Source organism: Mustela nivalis, assembly GCF_964662115.1.
Source record: "Mustela nivalis genome assembly, chromosome: 10".
NCBI lineage: Eukaryota > Metazoa > Chordata > Mammalia > Carnivora > Mustelidae > Mustela > Mustela nivalis.
In genome coordinates this window covers 105,715,174-105,730,918 of record NC_139029.1, presented here as the reverse complement: position 1 = coordinate 105,730,918, position 15,745 = coordinate 105,715,174, and the positions used below count along the sequence as shown (strand labels likewise).

Below are 15,745 nucleotides of genomic sequence, written 5' to 3'. Positions count from 1 at the left end.
GAAAAAAGGATATATAAAAGGATGGTATTAAAGTATACACAGATGATGTCAGTTTCTTCTATTATACTTCTATTATACTGGCTAACAGGATGCAACAGAAGGTTACAGGACGGGTTAGAAAGCCCATGCCTCGAAGCCACACTAATGTCGGTGGTCTCGATTTAAGGCAGACCTCCTAATACCATATCCCAACGTCAATATTCACCAATACACTCACAGTCTTCCGTACATCACCTGTTGAACAGTGATTTCTAATATCCCAGATGGCACTGACAGCCATTTGCTGCCCCCAGTAGGGAAGCTCTGGGCAGCAGGAAATCTTTGGCTGGCATTTATAACCAAATTGGTTTTCAGGGACTCATTATGTTTGGGAGTAGGGGACAGCTTGTACTACCTTCTCTGAAATACATCCACCTTGACAGCTGATGGTAAGATTTATCCATGCATTTACTGCCTACCATTTTAAAGTCTGAGGTCCACACATTTAAGAGACCATGAATGAACACTAATGTCCATTTCTGGGGACCCATGGCCAATTGCTAGCTCCATCTGGAAAAAGAGAAAGGCCACAAAACACAACATGCTTCGTGGGAATAACTTTGTCTTCACATCTAATTAAACCAGGAGCCTAATTAAATTACTGTTTCTATAGCTCAGAGAACTTACAGTTGGTTGTGAGACTCACTGTAGCTTGGAAAGAAAACCTGGTAATGAGAAACTTCTGCCTGTCTTAGTTACACATCTGATCGAAAGTAAACTACTGAAAGAACCAAATGTGGGTCAGGTTTACAGGGTTGGCCCCAGGTGAAAAGCCATTCACAGATGACCTGACCATTCTGCCATCAGGAACCACTTCTCTGGCAGGTAAACAAGGGAATGAATCCCATGACGGCATCCTTCACACACATTCCTTCTTTGGACAAGTACCTCTGTGTGTCTACCATGCACCATGCCCTATTTGGAGCCCTGGGGAAACAGCAGTGCGAGTCCGAGTTCTGTGCTCATGGAGCATTTATACCCAAAACACACTTCCTACAGAAGTCTAAAAATGAAGGCTAACCATGCTAGACCTTTAATCTATAGATGACAGCCTGTCACAGTGAAAAATACAACTACAAAAGCAGGTGTGAAAGCCCAGTCCAGTAACTCGCTGGTTGGAAAAACAGGCTCAAATTATTTTCTCTCTTAGGAATCCACTTCCTCAGAAATAAAACTGAATTATGCTCCTTCGCTCACTGGAATAGTAAGAATCAAATGAAATAACATACAAAGGTGAGGCCCTGGTGGGCCCATAGAAGCTGGGAATTTAAGATTCAGGTTTCCAAACCCCAGCTAGGGAACACAGGGACAGCCAGGACACAGCGGAATAGGTCTGGGACATAGCCTGGGTGACGCTCCTGCAGGCAGGAAGAAAATCTTCACAGAATTCAGTTCTGTTAAATAAGGCACTGCTGGGATCATAAAACACGAGCTAAAAATAAGATCACAAATGTTCCAGTTCTCAGGGAGACTATTCTTAGAAATGAAAACGCTAAACACAAAACATTACACAAGTTTTCATACCTACTCAATTATTCAGAGTTTTCTGTAAGGCAGGACGGTAAAGAGAAGAGCACTGGGCTAACAGTCAATCTAAATTTTCTTTCCAGCTCTGCGGAAAAGCTGTGTGAACTTCAGCAGTGCAACCTAACTTCACCACCAAGGTGAGGGGGGCTGGAATGCCAACAACTCTAGTCCTTATTAGCTTTAAAATTCTATGACTCATCAGTAATTAAACCACTCCGTTTGCTTTTCCACAGCTCTTTGTTTAAACAAACAAACAAAAACCAACTCAGCTGCCTGCTGGGCTCTGCAATCCCTTCGTGCTGAAAGGGGGAGGGCCCAGTACCCTGCCTTAGATAGAAACCCCAATGAACACTTACCGACACACTCACTGGAAGGAAGCATGTGAGACCTCTGATGGCAGTATTCACGTGGTAGAAATCTCTGCATCTGACCTTGGAGATAAACTTGCAGACCATCACTCTGTATCAACTTGCCAAACTTGTCAGAATTGTCTACAATTAGTAATCCATTTTCCTAGTTTACAGAAGCAGCAGCTAAAATTTAGGGGATAGTGCGTCTCAAGACAGGGTCAGCAGCAAAAAGAAGAGGATATTGCAAAGGGACTATCATTTCAGCAGAACCAAAAAGTAAGGTTCAACAAGCAGACAATGGGCTGTTTGAAGAAAGGGGAGAAAACAGCCCCACATACCTCAACAGCCCTTGAGGGCATGAATGCCACACCGATTAAAATAATAGGAGTGGTGGCAGAGCATAGTTTAATCTCTTCTAAAATGATGTGGGGTCACAGTATTGACTAAGAAGGTAGAGAAATATTTTAGAAAGATTCTCATTAAGCAAAAACAAAAAACCTTTGGCACTTAAAAGGATGGGCTTAGTTTTTGAAAAATTCACTTTCTTGGGATAACTCAATTCTCATTATGACCAATAAATGAGCTAAATTCCAAAGCAGCATTTACTTTTTACATCTTAGTCCCACTTCAAAGAAAAAGTGATAAGGGATAGGTCCCCAATGCCAGCCACTAAGCCACTGTGGGTGGGTAAGAAGCGCCCACTGCCTCTGCTGCCACCACACCCACTTGCTTCCAGGTCCTTGGGCACACCAAGCTCCCTCCAGCCCCAAGCCTTTGAACCGTGGTTCTGTGATACTCCTACTGAATAAATTCTATTCATCTTCAAGTCTCAGTTTAAATAATTTCTCAGTGAGTCCTTCCTAATGCCCCCAGATTAAAAGGACATCTGCCAATTACTCCCCGGTTGTTACTTTTGTTCTTCTGGGTACTAATCATATTTATAACTACATACTTGTTTAACGTTCATGTTTTCCACTGGCTCATAAAAACAGGGGTCTTGTCTGCTCTGTTCTACCATCAGCTTAGGATCCAATACAATGGCCAATATCTAGCATTGTATAATAAGCAACTGTAGAAAACTGAAGAAATGAAAGTAAACATGAGACAGAATACTATAGTTAAATGCTAGCTTACACAGCATCGTTGAGTGTTGTAGGAGAGAAAAGAAGAAAGCCACTGAAGCTAGAACGGCATTCAGACAGGAGGAAAGCCATATGAACAAGGATGGAGAAGCACAGAGCACATGACGAGCTCAGGGCCTGGTGGAAAGGTCACACTAACTGGAACAGAGGGTAGGCATGGGGCGGGAAGTGGTGAAATGTTAGCCTAAAGAGACATGCACATAAGGAAAAATAACTGCACTAGCATCCTGGTCTGCCGTGCTTCCAAGCAAAGTTCCTCAGAAGCAGCCATCACATCTTGTTACTATTTCTTCAAATCTCCCAGACACCGGCACGGTGCAGGGCTCACAGTGGCGGCTCCGTTAACAAATGAGGGTGAAGCCGGCAAGGTGCGGGTGCAGAGCTGTCAACTTAAAACCACAGGCACTGACTCCAATAAACTAAAGCTTACTGAAGCTTCAGAAGTAGTGATTAAATAGTAAGTAGTCTTATTTTTTATGATTATAAATTCTTTAAAACCATAAGTAAACTTTATCTACTTGAAACTACCAGAACCAAATGACGGGGGATCTGATGATGGTGGGATTATTATTTCTCCATCAACTTCCATAGCTTCAGGAAAGACACCTGGGTTAGATAATCTCCCTCTCACCTTATATCCTTGTTCTTAAAATCCCAAATCCAAGGACATAAGTAGTACACATTTCTTAATCCAGACTTCTATCACTGCTCATGATGATTCCCTAGGAATATTACAGCTATAAAAAACAATTTCAAGTGTATACACAAATATTTGGGCATCTAACCGGTAACGCATCAGAAGCTTTGTGGAAATAATCATTGTAAGATTTACTAAAGGATGAACACACACTAAATCCCACATCTCATTTAATCTTCACAATGACCCTAAGACATAGAACTTAGGACCTCCATTTTATAGTTGAAAAGACCAAGACACATTGAAATTAATCTGTCCATGGTCACCACTGAAGTTTGAATTTAGCCAGGTCTGACCTGAGATCATGTTCCCTCCTAACCACTGCCTTAAAGAACTGCCAATCATATTAACAAGTCAAAATTTTGATGTAATCATGAAGGTTAAAAAAAGAACACATACGCTTCTCACATTTCTGCCAATCTTGACTCACCCTCCTTCTTGCCACCCCCACCCAAGCCTGTCACCCAACCCTGCCAAGTGATAAAACCACTTCATCTCCCGTATCTCCTTTTCTGCATGTGTTCCTCTGGAGTTGGTATTTATCAGGATCATTTGGCTGACAACTGGGCCCTGTGGAGTCAGTAGCCAGATCAACAGGCTTGTTAAGAAATGACATAAATCACACATATGGTACTCCAAGGTTTTCAGAACATTTTCTCTTCAAAGCCTCTGATAATGCTTTTTATATGGGAAACTGAGGCTAAAAAAGGCTAACTGAGCTCTGCTGAGGGTTCAATGATGGAAAAGAGCAGAGAATTCACAACTGTAGGACTTAGAGTGGGGGGTCTATAACCTTGCCTTATCCCTAAAGCAAATGCATTGACTTAAAATATCTCTATGAGGGGCGCCTGGGTGGCTCAGTCAGTTAAGCATCTGCCTTCGGCTCAGGTCATGATCCCGGAGTCCTTGGATCCAGCCCTACCCCGGGATCTCTGCTCAGCAGAGAGTTTCTTTCTCCCTCTCCCTCCCCCCTACTTGTGCTCTTATCCTCTCTCTTTCTCAAATAAATAAAAATCTTAAAACACGCGCACACACACACACACACACACACATCTCTATGAAACACTTCGAAACACTGCACCACATTGGGACATCTGTGTTCTACTCTCAGTTCTTGGCCCACATACAAAGTCATTTAGACTCATCAGTAAAAGTAAGAGATCTGACCAGCTAATGAGGCTAACAATATATGATTCAAACTGTTAAGCACATTATCAGCAAGAATTCAACCTCATCCTGTTCAAAAATATTAAGGAAAGAGAAATCTGTTCATTGGCTTCACCATCTTATAGCTCCTGGGAGTCTCATGCCTTGGCTCACATTCTCCTCCAATAAGGTCCAGGAGTCTAAGAGTGTTCCTTAGAAACTTTAGCACTTTAAGTATAAAAGGTGGTCTGCCCTGCTCTCTATTCTGCTCTCCTGTCATATGTACTCTTCAATACCACAGCAATGGTCAACCTCTAAATGGTCAACTCTTCTTGGATCCCCATTTCCACCTCTGGTTTCTCCATCTCCAGCCTCAAGTCTAACACTACCCGTTAAAAGACATTACCCATGAAGTCCCAAAGCACAGCTCCCTGCCCAGCCCTCCCCTCTCTCTCCTCTTCCTTCTCCCACCTAAGACCTACCTTTTTTGACTTCTCTTATGTGTTTTTCTGGAAACCTTAGACATACTCCTCATCAGCTACTTCTACCCCACAGAAAACTTTCCCTTGACCATTCCCTGAGCATGTCCTGGATTTCCCTACCATCATGCCTTTACAGATCTCTTAAGAATTACCTGCATACCTTGATTCTCTCTTCATCCAGGAGGCCTTCCCAAACCACTGCACTGTGGTGGGCATGCCTTTTTTAAAAATTATTCCAAACTTTCATCAAGACACCTTTGAACACTTAATCCTGAAAGCAGCACCAATGTGGGTCTTTAACATTTGCTTTGGATGTCCAAAGGCCTGGACTCCACTATATGTAGCTTACTAGGTGCTTAAATGAATGACATTGACATAATATATTTAACAAAACATTTTGATAAAACTTTTTATTTCCCCTTCCAAATGATCCTAAAGCTGCTTCTCTAGTTTAAAAAACTATAATAAAGGCCAGAGGAGTGAAGTGGCTGTCCATGATCACACAGCTATAAAACAGCAGAGCCAGGACTCAAATCTGGAAATTGAGAGCTCTCTCTTGAATTGTGCATACAACATCTGAATCCCTTTGACCAAGGGTAGGTACCAGATAGACGTCTGTTTCGAACTATCTTGTCCGGGAAGTATAAAGTTGATCAAAATTTTCCTTCCCAGTTATTCTCTTAGCCCTTCAGGGTGATGATCTTGCTGTTGAACCAGACTTGCAAACTGGCTTAAGTACGATATCAGTACTTCGTTTCTTAGAACATACAGGAAGAAAAGAACAAAACTCTTAACAAAAGCAAATATAAGAGATAGTATTCAAGCCCAAGAGGGAAAAAAACAAACAAAAAACCCCTCATACATTCTCTTCTGATGAAAAAAAAAAATCAAGCCAATTAATCACTCATATATTTCTAACTAGCATAGGGCTGAGTATATTAATGGTAAGCTGACCTCTATTTTTAAAAACACAAGCAGCCAGGACAAGAGAAAAAAAAAAATCCTAGTTTTGGCCAAGTACTGTAGGAAAGGAAAAAAACAAATTAATTGTTATTTGTTTTCTGGGTTTGCTTTTAGACTATCAAGCTAGTAGCTTTGCTTTGCATTAGATTTTTCAGGCAACAAAGGATGACAAAGTACTACCCAAAAAGTAAACAAGTCAAATGTCTTTCATAATTTTATGGAAAAAAAAAATACTCCTGCTATCTTAAAGAACACTCATATTTCAGTGAAGCAAGCTCTGGAGGTGGTAACAAATTACCCCCAGATGTGAAATCCCTGCTATGTTCAAGTTCAACTAGGAAGCAGAACAGCCCCAATTTGCTTCTAAATTTGGAATCAACCAATAAACATTTGTGATCACAACCCCTGGCCTCCCCCTCTTCCATATGAATCGGAATTTTTTTAGACATTTTAAAGCTAATCTAAAATTTCTCCTGTTGTATCTGAGGAATTGAGAGCTCGATACTAAAATGTAAAACAGAAAATAAACTGCATTCACAGAAAACTTTCTCAGCAAAACACCACAGGCTCTGAATGGAAGATTCTGTTTTGCTGTGGTTTCCTGAGACTAGGATTCAGGGTGGAGTGGGGAAAATAGCCTCAATATTTTAAAACAAAACAAAACAACAACAACAACAAAAACAAACAGAAAAAACCTCCACATTTCTGGCACTTAACAACCTCTGTAGGTATGAAGGGTCTGTCATGAAGATTCATTCAACCCAGCTAACTCAAAGCCACATATGACTAACCCAACTTTGACTACAGTCACTATTAGAACAACAAAAAACCTGTCTAGAACAGCCTGAAATTGACTAGCATGTTCCTCAAGCCCCATTACTCCTCAAACCCACCTACACACAAATCAGTGAGGCAACCTAGACAATGGTAAGAACAAATTTTCGCCAAATTTTTAAAAAGAATAAAAAATGCCAAAGAAACACTAGTTACAAAGAAATAGGAAGGTAATTGAAAAAAATTTTGAAATTTACAAATGCAATATCTATTTCATAATATTTTTAGAGCAACTGTCACAGTGCCTTTCGCAAGAAAAGCTGTATTTTTAATTACATGTCAAATTTGATAGTTTTGCGTACCATAAAATTACCTTCTAATCATATAAAACATCCAAGCATCATTTCTCCAGTCTCAAAACACAGCTCACTTCTGTAAGGGCAGAACTTGAAGGGTGCCTGGGTGGCAAAGTCAGTGGGGCACCCAACTCTTGGTTTTAGATCAGGTCATGATCTCTGGGTTGTGGGATCAAACCCCAAGTCAGGCTCCACACTTAGCGTGGAGTCTGTTTGGGACTTTCTCCCCCTCTCCCTCTGCTCCTCCTCCTCATGTTATCTTTCCAAAATAAATAAATCTTAAAAGGAAAAAAAAAAAAAAAAAGAACCTAAGGGGTAGGGGTGCACAGAAAGGGAGGGAGAGGAGCAGACCTCACTCCTGCTCCAACCATTACCACTCAGTGTTAAGCTCTGTCCTTCCTGTGAGGATCACACAAGGATAACAGGCCAACTAGGACAAAGTTGGGGAGCACAGTCTCTGCAGTCACCCACTGAGAATCCAATGCTTGTTGGCAAGAGCTGATTGGAAATCGGCAGAGTGCAGAAGAAGCTGCTAAGAGCCTTGTGAACCGGACATGAAAAATCAGATCAAAACAGCAGGATAGAAAGCCCAATATTTTTATCATTACAGAAAGAAAATAACCATTAGAAATTGACCAGAACATAAGCCTTCTTCCAATCATTTCCACAAACAGGAGACTCAGATTTCTAATGAAAAATCACTATGCACAAAGCCAAATATTTGAGTCAGCAGAGACCTTACCTAATTGTTACACTGCAGTCCCCCTGAGCCATTTGTCCTGCCTGGATAGCTCTCTACGCTCACCCCAACCAAACTACAGATGAAGACTAACCTTTCCCCAGACAAATACACATCATCAAATCTGCTGATACGTGCAACTGAATTCCCGACTGCAGAAGTCACTTTACAGCCATCAGGGTTAAAGGTCTGATAAGTATACTGCATGGGAATAGGGTCCTCGTGGGGATTTTGCTCATTCTGCTCAACCGGGATCAAGAAGGAAATCCTATGGAATTCCTATGCCTCTACCTCTTTGTAAAACAAACGGGTGGAACAAGGCTCAAGAGAAGACTAACTCCAGGGTCAGGGTGGGAGTGCTGGGGAAGGTAGTATGGAGAGAGACTGCCTGTTGCAATAAATGAGGCAGTTAGAAAGTTCTGGGGCAGATAAAGGTACTGACTGACCTTCCGATTTCCGGGTGTGACAAAGATCCACAACAGGCTAGGAGCGGGAGCTCCCTGAACCTCCAACAGGCACATTCAGTCCTGTCAGCCTGGACTCAGCCCTGCCAGCACCAGCAAACAAACACGCACATTCTTCTCAGAGCCCACATGCCATACAACGCGGTCTCTCTCCAGGGCCTGTTTATTTAAGAAACCAGATGCTTTGATGTTGGGGTGCAGTTGGGAAGTTCTGTTAAAGAAGTAGTTAATGACAGGAGCAGAGGGAGGACAGAGAGTGAGCAACAGTTTCTGGCTTTTAATCATAAGTTTTGAAAGTTTTAAGGAAATTATCAAATGGTCTGAACACAAGAATGAGAAGTAAGGAAATTATGTCAGCAACCACTGTAACTCTGGCCAAAGCATTTCATCTGTTTCTTTAAGACAGTTTTCATGCTGAACCTCAAAGGGGTACTTACAGGAGGAATGTTTTGAAGCAATCCAACTTAGCAACCAACATTAATAAAATCTTCTGTGCTTGCTCAATTTGTCTCATGTGCAAAGGTTATACGTGTCACGGATACTCCAAGTGCTTAAAAGAGTCAGTTAAAAGTGTGGCATGAAAACAATTTTGGGTTAAAGACAAAAAGGTTATTTTTTGAGTCTGAGAAAAGGGCATTTACAAATACACAGACACACTTGCTGGATTTCATGAGGGAAGAAGCCCAAGGTATAAGTCATTAGGGCACATATCTCCTAATACCAGAATATAAAAGCACTATCATGCTTTAGTTTTACCTTGCTTTTTAAAGAAGAAACGCCAATAAATTCTCACAAGCCAAACAAGCCAATGGTCCAGGAGATCTGCTAAAACCTTCTGAGACTTTTCATTGTCCTGTCTGAACTATCTTTCCTTTATATCTTGGCACCCAGCATCCAGCACATCTTGGACATTTGGACGGCGTTTTCGTGCACTGACTATATGAATCAATGTAGCTTAACATGAACTGCAAGTTTTAACAAATGAGAACCAAAAACTTTTGATTTTCTTTGGGAATTGACTCCTGTCATCTTGTGAAAAACTCCTCTTAGTGGCACTTTCCCAGCTGTACAAAAGGATACAAAAAAAGTATTGTATACAAAAGTATACAATAGCCCTGATAAAAAGTTGTTTGGCCATGCTGATCCTTTTATTTCACACTGTTTATAAAGGGTCGCTAAATACTAGATCTCTCAATACCATTCAGGATGACTTATCAGGATTTCTAAAAATAAAGAATTGAAAAGCAGAACAGACTACCACATAACAATTCTGGGTTAAGGACCTCTAAGAACTACTTTACTCAACCATTTCTAAGGTGAAGATTATTAACAATGGCTTCACTTTCACCACATTCACATGTTATAAACAGGATGGGATCTCTGAAGAAGAGACTACGGGCAATTAACAAGTGCAAAAAGAGCTATTTAAAATTAGGTCACTGAAAGAAGACAGAGAAAAAAAGCAAAAAAAAAAAAAATCAGTAGCTAAATAAAATGAGAGAAATAGAGGGAAGCTTCTTTCTGAAGAACAAGGTTTCAGATCTGCTTTTGAGTATATGTGGCCTAAGGAACCCCTGAGCCATTTTTTTCAACCTCTAGCTTTAGAAATCAACAGTTTACAAATGATGTATCAAGTCAGACTAGTCAGGGAATACATCCAGGAGTAGCAGCAGGTCCTGAGGTAGGTCAACCAGCAAGAGAAGAATCAAAAATATGGGGTAAGAATGCTACGTCCAGCTGACTCCAGGAAGGAAGAGGTCCTGTTTTAAGTTCAGCATCAGTGCTGTAAAGCCTTCCTCAACTCCCCACTGTGAGACAGCCCTCTACACCATTATTTTTTCCTGGCAAACAGGAAGTCTTCCCAGTACTCACTCCACCCTGTCCGCATCCAACTTGGTTGTATCCAACTTGGTTCCACCGGTCAGCACTAGTTACATAGCTGCTTCAGTGGGGCTCTCCCTGACTGCCTGTGCCCTGACAGCAACTGCCTCCGGGGACCCCCACATCTGAGAATTCAGCACAAGTATCAAGTAGAGTCCAGGCAAAGGGAGAAAGATAGTTCAAGGGGAGACTGAGATTTGGCTGACAGGGAATGTGAGATGTAATGGCGAATGTATCACATGAAGGCTATCCTGGGCAAATATGGGTAGCAACAATTAAACCATTAGCTCCCAGGGAGACTAGAGGAAAGGTGTCCACGTTGCACTGCAGCAAGGAGCCTGGACCTTCTTAACAATGGGCTTTGTCAGGCCAGTAGTGTGCAAAGGTTGAGGGGCTTGTCCCTAGGGAGAGAACTATCGCAATTTTTAAAGTTTCTGACTAGGACTGAGCACGAAGGAGAATGCCGGCAATGTGCGTCCTGCTGGAAATCTTGTTATAACAGGATGAAGACAACCTGGTCGACTCCGATGCCAGGCTAGAAGGTCAAATTGAAAGCGGAAGAGAGATCACAGATACATTGTCAGCCCATCTCCAAGCTTGTCCCTTCACATACTAAAATACACACAGTAACCTAAGAACTGCTGTGGGATTTCTGAACACCCGCCTACCCACCCTGAAAGTACTGACCCGGCGAGGACACACCTCTGCTTCTGCGCAGCCCAACTTCTCCAGCACTTAAAGAGGTGATTAGTCCTCCAGCCTCCTGGTGGGTTATAGCGTTACTGGGTCCTGATTATTTACACAGACACAAAACAAGGGCGCTCTAGAAATTTTGGCAACTTAAAAAAAAAAAAGAAAAGAAAAGAAAAAAAAGAATGCCGTGACAGTCTAAGGCTGCCTCCCCTGTGACGAAACACAGCCGCGCGGGTCCGCCGCGTCCCGGGGGCCGCTCCCGGGCCGGACTCCGCCCGCCCGCCGCAGTTTCGGGGCCGCGGCCCGGGGGGCGCGGGCGGCGCGGGGCAGGCGAGCGGCTCCGGTCTCCCCAGCGGAGCCGCGAGTCGCGCGGACGCTGGAGGAGGGACGGGCCGCGCGGGCGGGGCAGGCGGCCGCCGGGGGAGGGGGCCGAGGGGTGGCACCTCGCAGTCCGGGCGGCGCCCGGGCCCGGCGCCCGCTCACCTGGTGCGTGTTGTTGGCCAGCTTGGCGACGAAGTCCGGTACCCGGCCGCAGTCCTGGTCCTCCTCGAGCGCGCTGCGGCGCCAACGGCCGCCGCGGGGAACCGGGCCCCCGGGCGCGGCCGCGCGCAGCCCCCAGCTCACCCCGACGGGGCCGGACCAGCGCGACAGCGGCGCAGCGGGCGGCGGCGGCGCGTCCAGCCGGTCCTGGCCGAGGGTCTCCGGCGGCAGCAACTGGAAGAGGAGAAGGAGGCCGAGGCCGTGGGGCCAGCGCAAGAGGCCATCCGCAGCTCCCCGGGGCCGCTCCATCGCCGCCGAATGCCGACGCCGCCGACACCTGCCGCCCGGCGCGCCCGCCCACCCCCGCCGGCGCCGCGCCACACCCCCGAGCCGGAGCCCGGCGCTCCTTGGATACGCGCAGCCGGGCCTCTCCGCCTCCATAGGCTGGCCGCCTGTCCTTCTTCCCCGGTCCGCTCCTCATTGGCTCGCGTCGCCTCCGGCTTCGGGGGTCCTGGATTCGGATGCCAAGATGCGGGACTGATTGGCTGGAACGTGGCAGAGACCGCTGAGGTCATCCCCCCATCGCCTGGCGTCTCCCGGGCCGGGCTTCCAGAGTTAGCGTAGGAGCTTCCCGCGCCTCCCGCGAAGCACCCCCTGCCCGTGGCGCCCAGACCCCTCGCTGCTCGCTCTGGCACCCTCAGGTTGGGGACCGCGTTATCCCCCCCGCCCCGCGCGTCTCCCCCACAGACATCCCTAAAATTCCTTGGGTTGCGGCAGCGCCTGGAAAATCTCCTAAGGGGGGCTTGCTCAGCTGGAAAAGGGGGCTTCGTCATGAACCGGTGCTTCAGGTTTTTAACCTTCGCGTACTGGAGCACCCATTGTCCAGTGAAGCAGCCTGCCTCGCTGCCAGAAAGGTAAATGCGAACTGTGTGGGCTGGTCCTACGGAGGCAGATAGACATCAGAACATCCGTGACTCATGCAAGCTTGAAGAGTCCTCCACTCCACCACGTATGGTCTCACTCGCTTTCCTCTTCCGCAGGGAGTTAGGCCAAAGGCAGAATTGCTTATTGGTTTCCCTAGACTTACAAAGTAGCTTAGAAATCAGGGATGGGTAAAAGGGGCAAGAGAATTCCCCAGTGCTTACTTTAGAAACGATAATTTCATAGGTAGGTGCATGTTGTCTTTACCGAAGTGTCTTAACCCTGCCATGAGTGCATTGCACAAGTTTGATTTTGAGTATATGATGCCCCCTAAATTAGCATCCTGCCTCTAATCAATAAAACAAAACCCTATGCGGTTCCCTTTATCGCAGAAACTGCACACTTAACTTTTAGAACATGCAGCGCAGGTAAAACCAGTTTTGAATCTTTACTGACTCCATCCCTTCGGAATGCTCGAAGTTGTTCAGTAGAAAAGGTAGCAAATAGAAAGATACTAAGCGCACAAACGTTACGCTCCAATAATACCACTAAAAAGTACTTTTAACTACAAACTGGAGGTAAACCCAAATGAGAATATATTATTCATTGTAGAGCAAAATGGTGCAATGCACCCAACCTAATGTTTACATTAAAATCCATCTACTCACAATAATTTGCAAACAAAAAGCTTTACAAATTTACATTTTTTCCCAGAACAACCATAAGACCTGAGAAGTGAAAAATATTTTTGAATGGCATCTGAGCAGAGTGGTGAAATCACTAGATCAGTCTTCCAAGTTCTCAGCTGCTGAAATGACAAAGCTTGAAAACTGGTGTACAATTTGTTCCTTTCCATTAATTACCATGTGTCAGATTATTTTTTTTTAAATACAGATTATTTTTTAATCTATGCCAACTATGGAGTAGATCACAAGACAGTCAGTTCCAGTAGCATGTGATTAGCTAGGGGAAGAAGAGAGGGTATAGAGGAATATTTCTTTGTTTGGGTGACACAAAGATGAATGGTCTATTGTCTTATGGGCTTGAAAAGAAAAAACAACTCAACAGTGCCATCTCCTGGACGAATTACTACATACACTTTTAAACAAGTATTAAATTGTTGCAGTTATTGTACTTTTGAATATATTACTTTTTGTTAACCAACCGTATGCTTACAGAATATGTATTTCCTTCATCAACTGTATTAGCTGCTATGGACATGGTACTTTGCATATGGCGCTGAGAAAATGTTTTGCGTAACTAAAGTGTTTCAGTATTTTAGTCTGACACAGGCACTATATGCAAAAGTTGCACTGTCAGATCTCCCTTGTGAAATACTGCACATAAGATCTTACCTCACTTGCAGGACTAAAATTACATAAATTACTTATTAGTAAAAACTGTACCTTTCTCCAAGATAAATTCTATAGCAAAAAGATGAATAAAAAGCGGTTACACATCACAAAACCATCACTTTTACTAGCGAGATTGTTTCTGATCCTATTTATCTTTTTAAACAAGAAGTCTTATTTATTTGACAGAGAGAGGGCACAAGCAGGGTGAGCAGCAGAGGGAGGGGGGAAGAGGCTTTCTGCTGAGCAGGGTGCCCGATGTGGGCCTCGATCCCAGGACCCTGATATCACCACCCGAGCCAAAGGCAGATGCGTAACCAACTGAGCCACCCATAAGCCCCGCTGATCCTATTTCAATTGGACACAAGAAACGTTGTAGGAAACTTACAGAAAACCAAACATCTCTTTTAAGGATGCTGAAATCCTATTCTTTCAAAAACATAGAGGGTGTGAAATTCACTGTCTCACCATTTGTAGAGTCCAAGGTACAAATAACACTGCCTAGGCAGCAAGAAGGCAAAGTAGTGTAAGCTGAGGCTAAGGGAGGTATGTTAAGATCTGTTTTTCCCCACATAATGCCCATAATTCAGAGACACAACTCTCATCTCTCCCTAAAGGAGCATGCTTTGTCCATGAACCTACAGAGTTAAAGGAAATGCTAGTCTAGTTCTTCCCAGTAGAAGCTTCATGGAAGCAGAGGCCACATCCAGTATTTTCACAGCTCCATCCTCAATGCCTAACACATGGTACATAGTAGATAGGTATTAGATTTGAATAAATGGAAGTCGTGATAGGATTTTTCAGTGGCATTTTCTACCAGGATTTGATAATGGTGAACATGAGAGAAATCAATCTCATGATTATCGTGTTGTATTTATTTTTTAAGTAACCTCTAAGCCTAATATGGGGCTCAAACTCATGACCCTGAAATCAAGAGTTGCATGCTCTACTGACTTGAGCCAGCCAGGTGCCCCTATCATGTGGTATTTAATAACAGGGATAAAATCACTAGACCAGTCTCCAGAACATTGGTGACAATGTGTTCTGGTTCTCTACTTTCCTTATGTGCATATCTAGGGCAAAATTATTTTCTTCCAAATGTTTGCCATTACAATTTCCAAATGTATATAAACACAAGTTTTTTTGTTTTGTTTTGCTGGAAACACAGTATGAAATTTAGTATGAATTCAACCTACGCAAATAATCATGACTTATTTTGACATCATGGACTACAACTTTCTACAAATGTCAATGAAGATAATATGCAATCAATTCTGCCTTAACCATATATGGATTTGGGGCACCTGGGAGGCTCAGTCATTAAGCGTCGATTAGCCATGTTGTAGATAGCGCTGGTATATTTCAAATTTCAATGAGATTTCCCTATTACTCACTAGGTGTATAGGATCCAAGGACCTGGCATTATAAAATCAAGAGTTGATGATATGAAACCAGAAAATCTGAGTTCAAGTCCCACAGCTTAATTTTCTGTGTCTATGGACATATACCCTTAGATTCTTCATCTGTTAAAGTATGATAATGATATCTACTTCATATGGCCATTTTGGGGGCTCCAATAGATTGATACTTTAAATAATCTCAATGAGTCATAAAATGGCAGCTTTTGTAGTTAACCTCATTAAAAATGAAAATCTCTTTTCAAATTCTCTATTAAGACACAAGAACTGGGACAACACTGTAGTTAGCTTAATTAACTCTAACCCTCAAAATGTGTTTTT

The 15,745-nt window shown here is 43.5% G+C and overlaps 1 protein-coding gene across 16 annotated transcripts in view; it reads right to left on the bottom strand.

Moving 5' to 3' along the window:
- SORT1 (sortilin 1) overlaps nucleotides 1–12,566 on the bottom strand; it is a 66,189-nt gene extending 53,623 nt beyond the window's left edge. For 5 of the 16 annotated variants that reach the window (XR_014299765.1, XR_014299766.1, XR_014299767.1 and 2 more), the window contains exon 1: nucleotides 11,737–12,205. Coding sequence is in view for 3 of the 16 variants with exons in the window: in XM_082687507.1 (XP_082543633.1) it covers nucleotides 11,737–12,174 (438 nt within the window). In the remaining 13 variants the exon portion in view is untranslated. Of the gene's footprint in view, nucleotides 1–8,661; nucleotides 8,938–11,247; nucleotides 11,605–11,736 lie in introns of those variants that run through there. The other 11 variants (XR_014299769.1, XR_014299770.1, XR_014299771.1 and 8 more) reach the window with 8 other exon arrangements.
- Between the last annotated feature and the right edge of the window lie 3,179 nt (nucleotides 12,567–15,745).